Source organism: Chanodichthys erythropterus, chromosome 3 (genome assembly GCF_024489055.1).
Source record: "Chanodichthys erythropterus isolate Z2021 chromosome 3, ASM2448905v1, whole genome shotgun sequence".
In the NCBI taxonomy this organism is placed as follows: domain Eukaryota; kingdom Metazoa; phylum Chordata; class Actinopteri; order Cypriniformes; family Xenocyprididae; genus Chanodichthys; species Chanodichthys erythropterus.
This window is the reverse complement of record NC_090223.1, coordinates 65,850,256-65,867,960: the sequence shown is the minus strand read 5'-3', so window position 1 is coordinate 65,867,960 and position 17,705 is coordinate 65,850,256. Positions and strand designations below refer to the sequence as shown.

The window sequence follows — 17,705 nt, the reverse complement described above, 5'->3', positions numbered from 1 at the left end:
ACCATCTGTGCCGGTCGTCCATGATCTCATGCAGCATCTGAAACAAAAAATAAAAGTTGTTAGTTGTTTACATTATAAAATATATATATTTCACGATTTAACTTTAGACGTCATCATGACAAACAGGACATTTGGACAGCATTTCTCATGAAAAAGTGGATAAGTATTCATACACAGCACAGATCATAATCAGAGAGCATGTTTTTAAATAGAGTTTTTTTCTAAATAAAGTTTGAGGACGCTTGGTGGTGAAGCTCTGCTTCATCATGGTGTTTTCGGCAGCAGAAAGCGGAAAGAGGCAAGACCATACCATCTACAATGCCTTATCGCAGAAGAGGCTGTTGCTCATCCCTCGTGTTGCCTTTGCCACGAGCCTGCTGTTATTAGCTTGGTTTTCAATAATATTAAACTTTCATTACCCAAGGTCGGTTTGCTGAGAATTAATGCTCAGTGGCGAGCTTTATAAGCTAAGATGCATGTCTTGTGGAATGATAGAAAACTTGGATACCCAGATGAAAACCACATTAATGAGAAAAGTAAATGAAGGATCATTGTGCTGTGAGGTGATAGTGCTAAACACTGAGCTACTGTGCAGTAAAATCAAATCAAAGTACATTTGCAATAGCTTAAATTATTCACCTGAAATAATGTATTATATTAGAGTGTTTTTTTTATTTTCTCTGTAGGTGCAGAGAGTGTCTTCCTGAGGATTGGTTCTGTGGGGACTGTGATGTATTGCATCACAAAAACAGCCTCTCCACAACAGGGAAAGTGTGATTCATGGGGTTTTTGAAGCCATTCCTCCAACCTCATTCATCATTAAATATTGGATATTGCACCCATGAGCAAGGTACGTTCACATGAAAGTCCTAATTTTGCTGTTCATGCGTGTCAGCAGCCAGTTACAGATCATCTAAATTAGTGGTTTTCTTTCTTTTTCCAGCTTGCATTTTGCCAACTGTGTCTCACTTGAGTAGCCACATACAAGAGGGGCTGACTGTAACTTGTCCCTTTGATGGATGTTCTGAAACTTTCAGTGTAAAAACATCCTTTTCATCTCATATTTCCAGATATCACAGAAGCTGGAATGTCACTCAGATAGCACCGGTTCATCTATGTGAAGTTGTAGAGTAATCTTATGCAGGTGAGGGACCACAAGAATGAAGTGCAAGATGCCTACACAGTATGAAAAACAGTTAAAAGCATCAATACAGAAATAAATGTACATATTTGTAGTAATTAAATCCCCTCAGTCTGTTGACAGCAATGAAATGAGCTTTAAGTGTCAATTTACAGCAGATCTGAAGACATCAGCATAATAAATTAGATGAAAACAGGAACTATTGACATGAAATAAAGAGTGTGAGATGATCCGCTGATGATCTGAATGTCTTGTTGAATGAGTGTTGATAGTCTGAGGATCATCTCACTTTATTCTGAGTGTTTGCTGTTAGAAACTCATTATTGGAGTCATGATATGTGAGAAAATCCTATAAACTGCTCTAGTGAAAGACAATACTGTTATTTCTCACAATATGACATTAATAATGCAAAAACCAACACACACTCACCATCACCAACCACTAAAGATGAATAACTACAGTAATATGATAGATATGAATTGAAAGTTTGATTTTCTGATAATAAGTACATTGATTGCAGGAGTGAAATTAGATCAGAAGAGACAATGATCACAAAAGTACACAAAGCTCAAAGTAGAGTTGTTGTCATGATACAGAATCATCTCATATTTAAGATATCAAAGCAGTGCTCAGTATTAAACTCTACAGATCAGTTTGTCCAGTATAGGCTACATGTAGATTAGAGAGGAAGAATTAAAGTGTGAACTCAATGTAAATGAAATACACTAAAATGATTTTTCATAAGTATAAACCAGAATGAGAGTCTGAGGAGTGAAATGTTTCCTCAGATGAACTGCATTAAGTGAAGATTATAGAGCTTTTTAGCTTAAGCTGATTTAAGTTTTATCTGCTTTGTATTGTCGTGACCAATAAAAAAGTGTTTTTATTGTTATGACCGTCTCCTGTGAGACTTTACTTAAACTGAGCCTCAGAAAAGAAGCACAAGAGAGTCTTCTCCATCATTCATGAAGATCTTCAGAACTTTATGATTAAGTCGATCTGACTATTCTGACGCTACCTGAATAATCACAGGGTTAAAGCTGAATGATTAAAAGACACGGTGACTGACAGTATATGTGACATTTGTGTGTGTTTTGTAATATTTATGTTGTATAATCTGCAGATTAATATGAGCTTTGTTCATTTTGAACTTTGACATCCCACATTTAAACTCCTCAGGATTGTTTTTGGTGTTTCATATCAGGCTCATCTGTAGAGCATGTGTTGGGACTAACCCAGCATCCAAAGATGAATTAATAAACACTTGAAAACTGGGACCAATTTCAGAGAAAGAAACTCTGAGGGAACAACATCAAGTGAGGCATAAGTTATTTTCATCCGGTTAACCAGATCACCCAGATCCTTTAAAGAAACATGCTGAAAACGATAAAAGCAACGGAGTAGCCAGCGAATTCAGAGTCAGATCTGGGAACTGTGAAGTGAAGGAAGAACAAATGACTATCACATTGTCAGAAAAAAAACTAAAACATTTCTCATAAAGTTCAGCCGAGGCTTCCTCATTGAACTGAATTATTGATTTAATTGTGGTAAATAAAATCTTAGGCCTTTGATGATGTATAGCAATATATATTGCAATATATATATATATATATATATATATATATATATATATATATATATATATATATATATATATATTTATATATATATATATATATATATATATATATATATATATATATGTGTGTGTTTCTGTCTTGAGGTTCAGTTTAAGTAAAGCTCTCTGTCATTGGTTATTGATACATCACATGATCATCCAGACTGGATGCTGACAGTGGCGGGAAGTTTAACTTTGCAGAGAGTAGCTCATGATGGCAGCTGTTATTAGTCCAGCTTGTGAAAGAAAAAGATAAAAGTTTTCAGAAATATGAACCAGAATGTGAGTCTGTGGAGTAAAAGGCTTCCTCAGATGCTGAACTGCATTAGTGTAGAAGATAAATGATCGAGGGACGAGTAACAGCATCTCCAATATTGCTGGATAATGCTAGATTATAGAGTTTAAGATGATTTAAGTTTTAACTGCTTTGTAACATCCAATAAAATAAGTAGTTTTATATTTCTGAAAACTCATTTTAGTGTATTTCATTTACATTGAGTTCACACTTTAATTCTTCCAGTATAATCACCAGTATAGGCCACATGTAGATTAGAGAGGATTTAATACAGATCACTGCTTTGATATCTTAAATATGAGATGATTCTGTATTATGACGACAACCCTACTTTGTGCTGCTCTTTATTTCAAAAGGTTTTGTGATCATTGTCTCTTCTGATCTAATTTCACTACTGCAATCAATTTACTTTTATTAGAAAACCAAACTTTCAGTTCATATCTATCATATTGCTGTAGTTGTTTAGCAGCAGTGGTTGATGAAGATGATGGTGTTTTATTGGTGTTTTATCCATGTCATGTTGTGAGAAATAACAGTATTGTCTTTCAGTAGAGCAGTTTATAGGACTCCAATAATGTGTTTCTAACAGCAAACACTCAGAATAAAGTGAGATGATCTGCTAATGGTCTGAATGTCTTGTTGAATGAGTGTTGATAGTCTGAGGATCATCAATATTAACAGAGAAACTGCTGGAAACACTCTTTATTTCATGTCAATAGTTCCTGTTTTCACCTCATTTATTATGCTGATGTCTTCAGATCTGCTGTAAATTGACACTTAAAGCTCATTTCATTACTGTCAACAGACTGAGGGGATTTGTGGTGTTTATGTCTGCTTATTTCAGTCTTTATGCTTTCAACTGTTTTTCTTACAGTTCTTTACAACTTTTCTAGACATCTGTCAATATTTTAAGGAAGAAACAATAAAGTTTAATTTATAACTTTTTGTTTCTAATTCTTCCTCATTTGCTTTACGATAGATGGATATAAATGATTAATGCAATTAGTTTAAGAGTGAAATACAAAAGGGGTTAATATAGCAACAAAACAAAACAAAGAAAGAAAAAGAAAGAAAACAATTTGTCAGGCATATTTAGAATAAGAATCATTTTCTGACATTCAAACACTGTATTGAAGGATCAAAATACTCTTTAATTGTCATTTTAAATCTTTATACTTTTAAAATATAACAAAATTTAGTATGATCTCTTACTCCTTTATATACTTTATTAAGTACTGGTCAAAATAAATGTTGTTTCATTTTTAAATATTTCTGTTACACTAAATGATAATGACATTAAAACATTTGGTTTTCACAAAAGTAATTTGAAACATTAAAATAGACACTTGCATTTAATGGGTTTTCTATTTGAATTTGCTTTTGTACATTTAATTTGATGCAGATACTAAAAATTAAAACCCTATAAAAACAAACACAGTAACTGATATTTTTGATTTGGGCAGATCAGCTCCTCCAACCAATCTGTAGTTCAGTCAGTGAAGCTCCTCCCACTGCAGTTAATCAATAAATGTTGGAATATTCCCATCAGAAGAGCATCAGAGCATCAGGAAGAGCTGAAACCAGTAAAGACTGAGTTTATTAAAGAGGACAGTGAGAACATGAGTGATCCAGAACCTGCAGAATGAAACACACTGAAGATACTGAAGAACAAAGAGGTTGGTGTTTATTCTTCATTCATTCATGATGCTGAACAACATTCATGTTCTTGCACATTTAGATAAACTATCAAATACATACTAAACTTTTAACGACAACATTCATGTTAGAAAGATTCGCTGTTAAACTATGAAATGATACATAATGTTCTTTTCTAGATCAGTAAAGGGAAGTTTGAGAAACTGTCATACTGATTTTCAACATCAGATCAATCTAAATATTTACGTATTTTACATTTGTTTCATATCTGGTTCACTATTTCCAGGAGTGTTTCTAGAATTTAGGCATTTTCAATACAGTTTTCAACACTGTTATTTTTAGGAATAAACTGTAAACACCAAAATGTATGAAATAAATGAACTTTCCAGAATGACTGACAGGGTTGTGAGTGTAACTTGAGCAAAATCTCTTCTTACAGTAACTTTGGTAACAGGGTTGATGAATGCAGTCATTCATTTGTGTAAAAACTGAGACAATGGATTGAGATTATTTTCTTGTCCTCCCATCATGCTCTGACACTTCTTGGCCATACCGATAGATGTGTATTTCTATATTTTGGCTGTTTTTTTTGTTTTTTTTACATTCAAGAAATATAGTTGAGAATGTCTATTTCATAAATGTTTATTTGCACTACTGTTTCTGACTACCATCTTTCATTTATATGGCATTTATTATCTGCATTTTTATCTTATTTAACTTTATTAATAACATAAATATGTTTATTTGCACTACCATTAAGCATAAGCGCCACATACTGTCAGGGAGTGAATTTGCACGTTCACTGTGCATCACCAGTGAAAATCGCTTGGGTGTGAACACAAAAAACGTCTCGAAAAACACTGGCGATAAATGCGTGCAATATTCGTCCCGGTGTGTACAGGCCTTCAGGGACATCTGCAACTAATTTATGCAAATGCATCAAAATGATCGTAATGTTTTGTAGCAGTTGTCTATCACAACAAGTCTCAATTTTATCACCTTTAACTTCATATTTCTCTCTTTAAATTATTTTGATTTACTGAAAGTGAAATTACTTTTTTCTCTTTTATTTCAGAGCTGATGGAAGTAAAGGAGGAGAGTGAAGAACTGAGTGAAGTGGAGGAGGAACATCATGACAAACCTGGAGAAAAACCTTTGAGTCGCTCAAAGACTAAAAATACATTTTTAAAGAAAAGAAGAGCCAAGAAATCTACAAACTGCACTCAGTGTGGAAAGAGTTTCACAACCAAACAAAGTCTTGATGTTCACATGAGAATTCATACTGGAGAGAAGCCGTTCACATGTGATCAGTGTGAGAAGAGTTTCTCAACCAAACAACATCTTAAGGAACACATGAGGATCCACACCGGAGAGAAGCCGTTCACATGTGATCAGTGTGGGAAGAGTTTCACACAAAGAGGAAATCTTAAGGAACACATGAAATTTCACACTGGAGAGAAGCCGTTCACATGTGATCAATGTGACAAAAAATTTCTAGGGTCATCAGACCTGAAGAAACATCTGAGAGTTCATATAAAGGAGAAGCCACATTCATGTTCTGTGTGTGGAAAGAGTTTTTCACATCTGTGTTATTTACATCAACATGAGAAAATACATACTAGTGTGAGAGAGTACATGTGCTTTGAGTGTGAGAAGACTTTTACTACAGCAAACCATTTAAAACGTCATGAGAGAATTCACACTGGAGAAAAACCTTACAAGTGTTCACACTGTGACAAGAGATTCAGTGACTCATCAACTCTGAAAAGACATGAGAGGATTCACACTGGAAAAAAGCCTTATAAGTGTTCACAGTGTAACAAGAGATTCAGTCAGTCATCATCTCTGAAAACACATGAGATGATCCACAGCAGAGAGAAGCCGCACACGTGTGATCAGTGTGGAAAGAGTTTCTCTTTTAAAAGTCACCTGAAGATACACATGAAGATCCATGCAGAGGAGAAACCACATCTCCACAGTCTGAAATGAAGTAGTTCATTTTTATGTGCTGAACAAAAAAATTCTTCTGTGTAACTTAGCTTTGCTCTCTGAACAGTGGCAGCCTGCAGCTGAATTTTTGTGATCACTGAAGCCCTGGGTATACTTCGGCCGTCCTCGTTTGTGAATCTGACATTCATAATTTTCGTCAAGCAGCAGGCTCATGGCCAGCCGCACACCCCGTCCGCAGGCAGCTCAAATTTCAAGACTGTGCAGATGGTGCACATGCACAAGCAAGACGGAAGAGTCCACTAGGTGGCAATACGCACAGTACTTAGCACAATGTGCAGTCGTCAAAGAAGAGTGTGAAAAGCGATTCAAAAACAAGACAAACTCAGAGGCATGCTTTCCCCATCATTTTTAATTCCTGTTCTCTTGGTGCATCTTCTGAACTATGTTGCAATGGTGGATGCACTATTTTTCTTCTTCGTTCCTACCCAGCGAATGTCCCATTGATGACATGATGTCTGGTAATACTAAAGAAAATGTTTTATTGTGCATGTGTCAAACTTGGTGATCCACGTGCATCCGTGGTTTAGTATACTTTGAAAGATGTAATTGAAAGATGATGGACACGAGACACGGCTTGCACACTCAACTGTGCGCGAGATGGAGCAGAACGTGGGAGATGACATATACCCGGGCCTTAACCACTTCAAATTGTAGTGGACTGGAGCTGACGGCTCACTTTGGGGAAAATACTGTCCCCCATGTTATTATGTCTAGACATGTAGTTTAACTGTTGCTGGTTGATGTGAGAGGCATTCTGGGATACCTGGCTGTCTCAAGTCCCCTCTCGATGTATCCTCGATAAAAGTCGGATCAAGAACAAATTCGGGGATTTGAACTGTACTTGTCTGTTCTTGTGAAACGTCATCAGCTGCGTCCCGAGTACTGATCCAATTCAAAGTTCACATCTAGCCAAGAACGCATATTAAATAATGGATATCTAATGAATGAATGAGGCATTTATATAGCACTTTACTATGTACTACTGTACACCGTAAGTGCTTCACAATCACATCAGGGGTCGCTCCTCATCAACAACCTGGATAATTCAACAGCAGACACAGAGCAACAGCACCAAGATCAAATCTGTGGTTTATTGATAAAGAAAGCTCCTTTTTGAAAATTTGATCTGACGTTGTCGGAGTTGTGAGATCCAGACGATCACTGGGCATTCAGCGCTCATGTACACCGCCAAGAGCAGCCTTACCTCGGCTAGTCCTTCTGATGTTTGCCGCTGACTCTGATGACTCTGTAGTGGTTAAACATGAGATATAAATCATCTTTTGTATATGTAACAGGCAATCTTTGGTCTCATTAATATATAATTTGTTCCCTGGAAAATCGTTTTGGCTGAGGGTAAAGTTTCATAACTTTATATATTTAGGCTATTTAACTTTACCGTTGTAGTCCATTAGAGCGCTACTTTGAACGTTTGACTGAACTGTTTGCTTAAATTTTTACTGTAGCTTCTTATACCTGTAAATGTAAATGTACCTTTTGCTTATATTTTTATAATGACTGTTATTGATCATTAAAACTGACATTTCTCCTCTGGCGAACAGTGCTTTGTGATAGGATCGCAACATTTAAAGTATTTAATCCAGTTCCATCCAGTTGAGGATCGTATTCATCACGCTGGTATGGACGGTCTGTTGAGGAATTGTGGCACTGGCTGTCATGTTGATGAGGCCTTCACAATGGGTGATCTAGTTGACTCGGTCTCTGCTGATACTGATCTCTGCCAGTTAATCTTGCTCAGTCGTAAAAGCCCTGACAAGAAGCGTGTTGTCGTCTATGAGAGAGAGAAAGAACTTTTTGCCCACTAAGAGTCAAATTAACAGTTTAAGTTGTGTCATAGTACTTCATCCAACACAAAAGATACTGGCAACAACTTTAGATCGAATCATCAAGATTTCTCCTCAGCCTGCAGATCTGATGCTCCTCAGCCTAAAGGTATCTTGCAAGTATCATACATTTGAACACTAAACAGCAATTAAGTATTGACTTGTAAAACAAACCTTTGTCAGCAAAGGTGTTTTATTAACGCGGAAACTGATGATTCTTTTCCAGATTGTCTTTGAGATTTTCCTATAGCTCTATTAACAGTTCCACTTCCGGTTCAACTCTATCATTGCTCATTCTTACCTACGTATGTGTGTGACCTTCATGTATGTTATGTGTTTGTTAGTTAGTTAATAAAGATTGTGCACAATACATGTTTGGTTCTGACTCCGTCTGCTAATAAATTGTCTCTTAATTGATTTAGATCCTGACTACGCGCTCTGAGTTGTACTGTACAATAAGAACGTTGCTTTTCCATAACCTGGAAATGAACATTTCTTAGAATTAATAAACAATCAACACTGAGTGTTCACTGGACGAACACGTTAATTGATTGTAATATTAACCTTAATGTAGCTACATCCAGTTAATCCAATTAACTGATTTACATATTCATAATTAATGATGAGTTATGAATAATTATTAATATTTCCCCTTTGAGTTAATTCGCTACACAAGCATCAATATCAAAGGACATGATGGATGAAGGTGTTCATCAGCTGCTTCATCAGAATAAAGCCGCAGAATTGGCACAGCTGTGTTGAGATGGCAGCAAGACTGTAAATGCCTGATTGTTAGATCAATACATTTGAATAAAGCTTTGTTTTGTGTGTTGTTGATTTGTATATGCATTTATTTATTGTCATTATTGCTTTTATTAATTCTTTTACTTTTTTACTACGCTATTATCAGTGAATTAACAATGAATTAATGCATGAATTGACTGTAAATGGAGATGTATTCACATCAGCTGTATTTGTCTAGTGTGTGTTCATGCATAGCTGTCATATGACAAAACATTACATTTTGCTTGTTTTACTAAATAAGTAAAATGAAAAGTAATGTAAGTTTTGGTTTATCAGCATTATTATTATCAATATTATTGTGTGTAAATTTTGGGGTGGGCTAGCAAAGCAATTCATTCTGGGGTAATCTTAATTTTGAGTAGTTTATACTTGCATTTTTAAAAATTTATAAAATCAGCCTTCTCCAATTGTGAGATCTTCGAGCAGTTTTGCCGACATCTTCATTGGCTTCAGAAATTGCTAACAATGATGAAAACCGAACTAGGTAGGGTTGTGGAGTTACTGGTGCTATAGTTCTGTGCTTTTTATTGTATTTTTGTATTTTTATTGCAGGAGCAGGACCTATAATAACATACAAGATCAGGGAAAATACCATAGTTTAATCTTTACCAATGAACAATAATAATGACAAAAAACAAACAAAAAAACTTCTTGTATACATCATAGTTTGCAATTATATACACAGACATAAAGCATGATGACAAGGTTAAATATTTTTAATACATCATAATGCATAAAAGTTTTTATTTATAAGCCTGAGGGATGAAACTAGAGCTAATTCACCAAGAAAAAGGAAAACGTAAAGGAGATTTATGCCACTTTTGCTTGTGGATGAACATTTTTGTATATAAGATAAAGAAATTAACACATTCACGCGAATTTGGGTTTTCGTAACAAAATATAAACTCACATTAGTAGTTAAAAATATAAGAACTTTAAATCAACCCAAAATATATTTGTTGCTACAATTACAACAATTACAAAATTACTGGGCAGCTGTTTTTTTCAACAAGACCACAAAATAAGCAGTTTAGTCAATATCAAGATATTTACAGACAGATGAATTAAACCTGTCACTCATATCATTTTAAGTTGTTGCGCCTGTGATAACGTCGTCACATGATAATATCACCATGGCAGATTATGTCCAGATCTCATTCATACTCAACAAAATTTGGCTATTAAGTACCTACACTTTTAGCCCTCTTTAAGTAAGTACTTATTGAAATTAAGTACTCTCTGAGTAGGCAGTTTCGGACGCAGCCTCTGTGTCAGACCAACCTGAGGATCCATTTATCCAGCTCCAATACCTCCAGATCTTCTTATACAAGTAGATCAAACTTCTGATTGGTTTATGAGGTACAGCTGATTCAATCACATTACAGCCTCGACTCACTGGCTGCATCCTGGAAAATTCTGCCTTCATTTTAAGAAAGGAAGACATCAAGGCACATCCAAATCCAATGTTAGCTTCACTTCCTGTCTCATGAGATACATTCCTCAGATCGATTTTTGAAAGAAGCATAGATGTATCCTTACCTGCCTTTGATATCCCACAATCCTGTGCTTTCCATTCTGTGACAGTTGAGCTAGAAAAATAAAGATGGCATCCGAAAGTTGTGTTTGCTGCTCAGTTTGTGTATAAATATAGGATTTTGTCCAACATTTAAATTTTGATATCAAGAAATTACTACTGTAGCTATTAATTATATGCGCTATTTTAATTGTGCTATTTTGCTGTAGATCATTAAACTGTTACGCTGCCTCAGAAGTCTGTCTGAAATCAGTTTCGTGAGGTGCCTTCATGCAAAAACGCTGCTGTACAAGTCATTCTCTTATAAGACAGTAAGGCAGCTGCAGGTTTTCAGATGCAGCCATTGAATCATTTCAGAACAGCATTTTATCAATGGAAACTCCAAAAATAGATCAACCCATGATCCATGTTTAAAGTTAAAATGAATCAATTCGGTACACACATTTAACAGCCCGATACTTACAAAAAAAGTCTCTTGGAGCGAAAGCTCAAACCGAACAGGAAGTCAGATGTCTTGAATTAACTTGCCATTTTTTGCCATTTTCCAGATGTTGTACTTTAACAAACTCCTCCTAGAGCCTTTATCAGATCAATATCATTTTTGGTCAGTCTAATCTAAAGGCCTTTGTGACGTTAAATCGTGAAAATATAGAGTTTTCGCTGAAGGGTGTGTTCGTGGCGGCCTGACAAACTTTGATGTTTCACCATGAAACAGGAAGTTCTTGTAACTCGAGTATACAATGTCCGATCTGCCCCAAACTTTACATGTTTTATTAGAGTCCTGACCTGAAGATATCAACATGGCAATATTCAGTTATAGTCATATCGCCACCTGTGGGCAACAGGAAATAACATGTTTTATACTGTGATTAACTCCTCATAGAGATTTAACCAGATCAACATCAAATGTTGTCAGTCTAATCTCAAGACCTTAGCGATGATAAATTTCAAAGATCTTGAGTTTTCGCTTAAGGGCATGTCCGTGGCGGCCTGACAAAGTCTGATGTTTTGCCATGAAGGAGGAAGCTGTTGTAACTCAAGCATACTATGTCCGATCTGCTCCAAACTTCACATGTGTGATAAGAGTCCTGACCTAAAGACATTTCTTCTTTATGACAATATTCAATTAGTGGTAGCGCCACCTGCTGGCAACAGGAAATGGCATGTTTTACATGTAATTCACCACCAGAAACACATTTCAATATGCCACGAAGTACCAAACATGCGAGACACGTTAAATCTTGCAGCACTTGGCTGAGTGCTAATTTATGCGATTAATGCCACAAAACAGAAAATTGTTGTAACTCAATGTCCAATCTGCTTCAAACTTAACACGTTTTATAATATTTCTGGCCTGAACACATCTATATCACAATATTCGGTTATGCTCAAACTGCCACTTGTTGGCAGCAGGAAGTGTGCCACTTTGAAATGACTTTGCCATAATTCTCCTGTATTTACTCGCTTATATTCATGTCGCCCACTGTTCACTCTTTTCCGAAGGCCAACGGGTGGCAGTCAGCCCGGGTGCGAGGGCTCTTTCAGCGCTGCTTGCAGTTTAATTAACATTACATTTGCGAGTATGACTCTCACTCAGCTTGTGAATGAGTATAACTTGCACACAGCCACTTAAAAACTGTTCACAAGCTTCTATGGGTTTGATTTTGGTTGTCATTTATTGAAATAAATACAAAAAAAAAAATACAGTGTGTCAGTGTCTGTCTACTGAATGCCCATCCGATTCTCCTTCATGGCCATATGGGAAAGTGAATATTTACACCCTACCAACAAAGAAATGGATCGACATCTGTCAGTTTGTTGAACACATTTATTTATTCTGACATTTTCTCCCATATGATGGCTGAAGCTGCAGCACGTGACACTGTTCTCATGGTAACCAGATCAACATTGTAAACCGAATTCTAAAAAAACTGAAGTGAAAACACCAAATAATCATTCAATGGGATAAAATATCTTCTCTTCCCTGCAAATGATACCATGAAGAATGCGAATATTTAACCAAGTCAAAAACAATAAGGTAAGCTGGTTCCATATTCATTTCAGTATCAGCAGACACAAAACGCTATAAAAGGTGACAACTGATAAATGATGAAAGCTCATTCTGGTTTTCTCGGTTTGATAGATTTGATCAACCGTAAACGATGCAAAAAAAAATAGGAATTTTGAGTTTGTGATAGTAGCGTAAGCTTTGTAAACTGTTGTCAACCTCGATTTATTGCAATATTGAGCTGTTCAATTTTATTTTGATATTAGAAAATAATGAATCAAAGCTTGAGGCTTTTCTCCTGTGTGAGTTGTCATGTGGTCTTTAAGGTTTCCTTTTTGACTGAAACTCTTTCCACACTGTTGGCAGGTGTAAGGCTTTTCTCCAGTGTGAATTCTCATGTGGACTTTAAGGTTTACATTTCTAATGAAACTCTTTCCACACAGTTTGCAGGTGAAAGGACTCTGTCCAGTGTGAGTTCTCATGTGGACTATAAGGTTTCCTTTTTGACTGAAACTCTTTCCACATTGTTGGCAGGTGTAAGGCTTTTCTCCAGTGTGAATTCTCATGTGTTGCCTGAGGCTTTGCTCCCGTTTGAAGCCATTCCCACACAAAGTGCAGGTGTAAGGCTTTTCTCCAGTGTGAATCATCATGTGGTCCTTAAGGTTACCTTTTCGACTGAAACTCTTTCCACACTGTTGGCAGGTGAAATAACTTTTAGTTCCTGTCTTTTGAGCTCCTTTTTGTAAGGAAACCTTTGTTGGTTTTTCTTCACTCATTAAATTATAATGTTCTTTCCCTTCTTCCCTTTCATTAAGTTCATGACTTGCCTCTCTCAGTGCCATCAGGTCTAGGGCAAAAATAGACAAAAAAACAATTTAGACATTTAAAGCATCAAAATCAACAACCTGTATGATCTATACCCTATCCTACTGTATGGATCAGGAATGGGCAGCTTTGGTACTGGAGGGCCACTCTTTTGCAGAGTTAAGTTTCATCCCTAATCAAATACACCTGCCTGTAATTTTCAAGCATTCCTGAAGACTTAAGGCCGATTCATACTTCTGCGTCGTGTGTACCCCGTAGGTACACCGTAGGCTGTGAGTACCACGCGTAGCCTAGGATGTAGTCTGACGCGCACCTCTTCTAAAATGTTACACATCTATTCTAAAGTATTGTTTAGTGTAAAACATGCTGAAGATCAACAAACAGGCTGTAGATAAATTAAATCATTAACTATTTCCCCACAAAAGCTGTTTAATCAGCATAGTGAAGCCTCTCATCCATTGACATCCATTCAAAAAACAGCCTCTGGTCTTCTTCCCTGCGTACCACGGGGGCAGAGCGTTAGCATTAGCCGTTATGCTTTTTTGGCTAAAGGTTGCAGGCTTGCCTTCCAGTGGCTTTGGATCTACATTTCCTGCAGAGTTCAGCTCCAACCCTGATCAAACACACCTGAAGCAATGACTAAGGTCTTTAGGGGCAGGTGTGTTTGAATAGGCCCTTCCCTTGCTAACTTCCCTCCATATTAAAGACTCAGATGTACATCATTGTTTACACCAGGGGTCTCAAATAGCCCTCCCCCTCCACCCGGCCCGCAACTGATCTCAAAAATAAAACATAATCATGCCCGCTAAATTATTATTATTATTATTGTTCTCTAGTTGCTACCTGTCTGATATGCAAAGAAAAAGTCGCCGTTCTAAGGGGCATTCACATATCGCGTCACATAAGCGGCCGAGCCGCATTCTTCTTTCCAGTGCTCTTTTGCTCCAGTGGCGTCTGTCGTTGCTATGCAACCATGAGCCGAGCTCTCAACCGCATCGCTTCTATTATGAGCGTGCTTGCCTAAATTACAGTAAAAGCACTCGACTTTAAGTCACAAGCGTCGATTTAAACCACCGAAACGCGTCCGATGAAACCATTAAACGTTACCGATGCTCAAACGGCATCTTGGACAAATGTGTCTCAGCTGTGTGAGCACAAGCGCTGCAGGTGTCTGTCAAGAAACAGAAGAGTGTACAAATGTATTCAGGGATTGTATTTGTTCAGTACAGTGTTGTTCAGTGCAAGATTTTTAATGTTATTTAAGCTAACATAAAGTAAGGGAAAATACTTCCACTAAATGTTAAAAACTAATAATGTATGTAACAATAAGAGATTTATATTTTTTGGCAAAATAAAGTTGATATATAGCTCTAGTTTTTTGTTTTTTTCTGACCCCTCCACTGCTGTTTACATTTAGTATGGTAAATAAAATATTAATAGTATAGGTATAAAATATTTTAGTAAGCCTAATGAAATTTGAAGTAAATGAGAAATAATGCAAAGGAAAGTAAATTTTCTGAAAATTTTCTTGCGCTTGTTAATATGGCCCTTCTATGAGGTGTCAATCACAGAAACGGCCCCCCGCCAATTTGAGTTTGAGACCCCTGGTCTACACTGAACCAACACTGGCAGAATCTGTCTAGCTACTTTAAAACTTGTGCACTCTTTGTTTGGGAATATAAGGGTTAAATGTACCTCTCTAAGCTCTTTGCTCGGATTGCTTGGAATCTGCTATGGAGTTGATTTGCAGATGCACTTATGTTCCAGAAAATACTGTAACTATAAAATTATAATTTTAAAGGCTTGACTATGTGCCACACTTATTGCTGCCAGCTGGTGGCACGATAACCATTTCAGGGTTCCCACTCTTTTTCAGCGATCATTTTCCAGGACTTTTCCAGGACATTTTAAATTTTACTATGGCAGAAATAAAAGACAAGGATCACACTCTAAAGTAATAATAATAATATGAGCTCTTAATCATACATTATGACTATGGAAGCTTGTTTCCGCCACAGAATTTAAAAAAAAGTTGAAATTACCGTTTTTGTATCTCACTATTCTGACTGTTTTCCTCGCAATTGACCCTTCGCAAAGACCCGCCCCCCTTAGTTGCTGTTGCTTTGTCCGACAAGCTGTGGCGCGGTCACGCCACACACAGTGAAAAATACATTGCAGAGATGTCAATTTACACAATTTTTCAAGTTTAACTCCACCAAAGTTAATCTTGTAACTCGTGACTGCTTTGTCGGACAAAATGGCGGATTCTGCGTTCTGACTGGTTAGATCGCGTGTCAATCAAACTCCCGGTGAAGGGTCAATTGCGAGTTTATTTCACAGTTATGCAATTTGTAATTTTGACTTAACACAATTGCGAGTTTATATATTATACATAATTATGAAAGGTCAGATTTTTTTAAAATTTTGAGATAAAAAGTTGCAATTACCTTTTTAATTTTTTATTTAGCAGCAGACACTTCCATAGTTTATTGCCATGACTTAACTATAAAATCTGTTTTTAATATGAGCTCTTAATCATACATTATGACAAACTGTTCTCGTAACTAGTAAAGCAAAAAATATTGGAACTATTTTAAAGGTGCCCTAGATTCAAAAATTGAATTTATATTGGCATAGTTAAATAACAAGAGTTCAGTACATGGAAAAGACATACAGTGAGTCTCAAACTCCATTGTTTCCTCCTACTTATATAAATCTCATTTGTTTAAAAGACCTCCGAAGAACAGGCGAATCTCAACATAACACTGACTGTTATGTAACAGTCGGGGTGTACGCCCCAATATTTGCATAATGCCAGCTCATGTTTAAGGGATTACACAAGCCAGTAACGTCTGGATCTGTGCACAGCTGAATCATCAGAATAGGTAAGCAAGCAAGAACAACAGCGAAAAATGGCAGATGGAGTAATAATAACTGACATGATCCATGATATTTTTAGTGATATTTGTAAACTGTCTTTCTAAATGTTTCGTTAGCATGTTGCTAATGTACTGTTAAATGAGGTTAAAGTTACCATCGTTTATTACTGTATTCACGGAGACAAAAGCCGTCGCTATTTTCATTTTTAAACACTTGCAGTCTGTATAATGTATAAACACAACTTCATTTTTTATAAATTTCTCCAACAATGTAGCATTAGCCATTAGCCACGGAGCACAGCCTCAAATTCACTCAGAATAAAACGTTAACATCCAAATAAATACTTTACTCACATAATTCGAACCATGCATACAGCATGCATGATGAACATCTCGTAAAGATCCATTTGAGGGTTATATTAGCTGTGTGAACTTTGTAAATGCGCTGTAATATAGTTGACAGCTCGTTTGGCAAGGAGCGTGAGCATTTAAAGGGGCGGCATCGAGTGTAAATCAGTGCATTGTTTATGATGATGTCCCAAAATAGGCAGTTATAAAAATGTATTAAAAAAAAAAAAGCTGAGCTTAAACTTCACAGACACATTCAGGGGACTCCTTAGATTTATATTACATCTTGTGAAAAAGCATTCTTGGGCACCTTTAATGTTTTGTTTAAGTCAAAGACAAAGTCGATGAACAACAAAGAAACCCATAACACGTAATTGAATATGTGGCAGGTCTATTAGTTATTTTCTGTCCCGTCCAATGCTGGTTATCATCATGTCGATCTATATAATTTTCAAACTTCAAGTTCTGCAATGTTGTGTAAACTCCTGTAATAATCAATGAAGCTGGCTACACTGCACAATGAATCTCTTACTGACCTTATATCGCATCAAAATTATTAGTTAGCAAGTTACTGAATTAGGTAGCTGCTTACTAATTTACTAATATTTTCTGCAACTTGCGCGGGTATATTTGTATATTTGTACCCGCGGTTTTGTGGTCCAGGATCAGATTTAGTGTGCGTTCACGTTTGGTTCTATTAAAACGAACCCTGGTGCGATTGCTCAGTTAGTGAGGTTCATTTGAA

At 36.4% G+C, this 17,705-nt stretch overlaps 1 protein-coding gene across 1 annotated transcript in view; it reads left to right on the top strand.

Annotated features, from left to right (window-relative positions):
* The window catches only part of LOC137005317 (zinc finger protein 271-like), a 47,822-nt gene that overhangs the window by 1,729 nt on the left and 28,388 nt on the right, over window positions 1-17,705 (top strand). Inside the window, exons 3-4 of the mRNA XM_067366163.1 lie at window positions 5,787-5,974; window positions 6,059-6,683. Of these exons, the coding sequence (XP_067222264.1) occupies window positions 5,787-5,974; window positions 6,059-6,683 (813 nt within the window). The remainder of the gene's footprint in view (window positions 1-5,786; window positions 5,975-6,058; window positions 6,684-17,705) is intronic.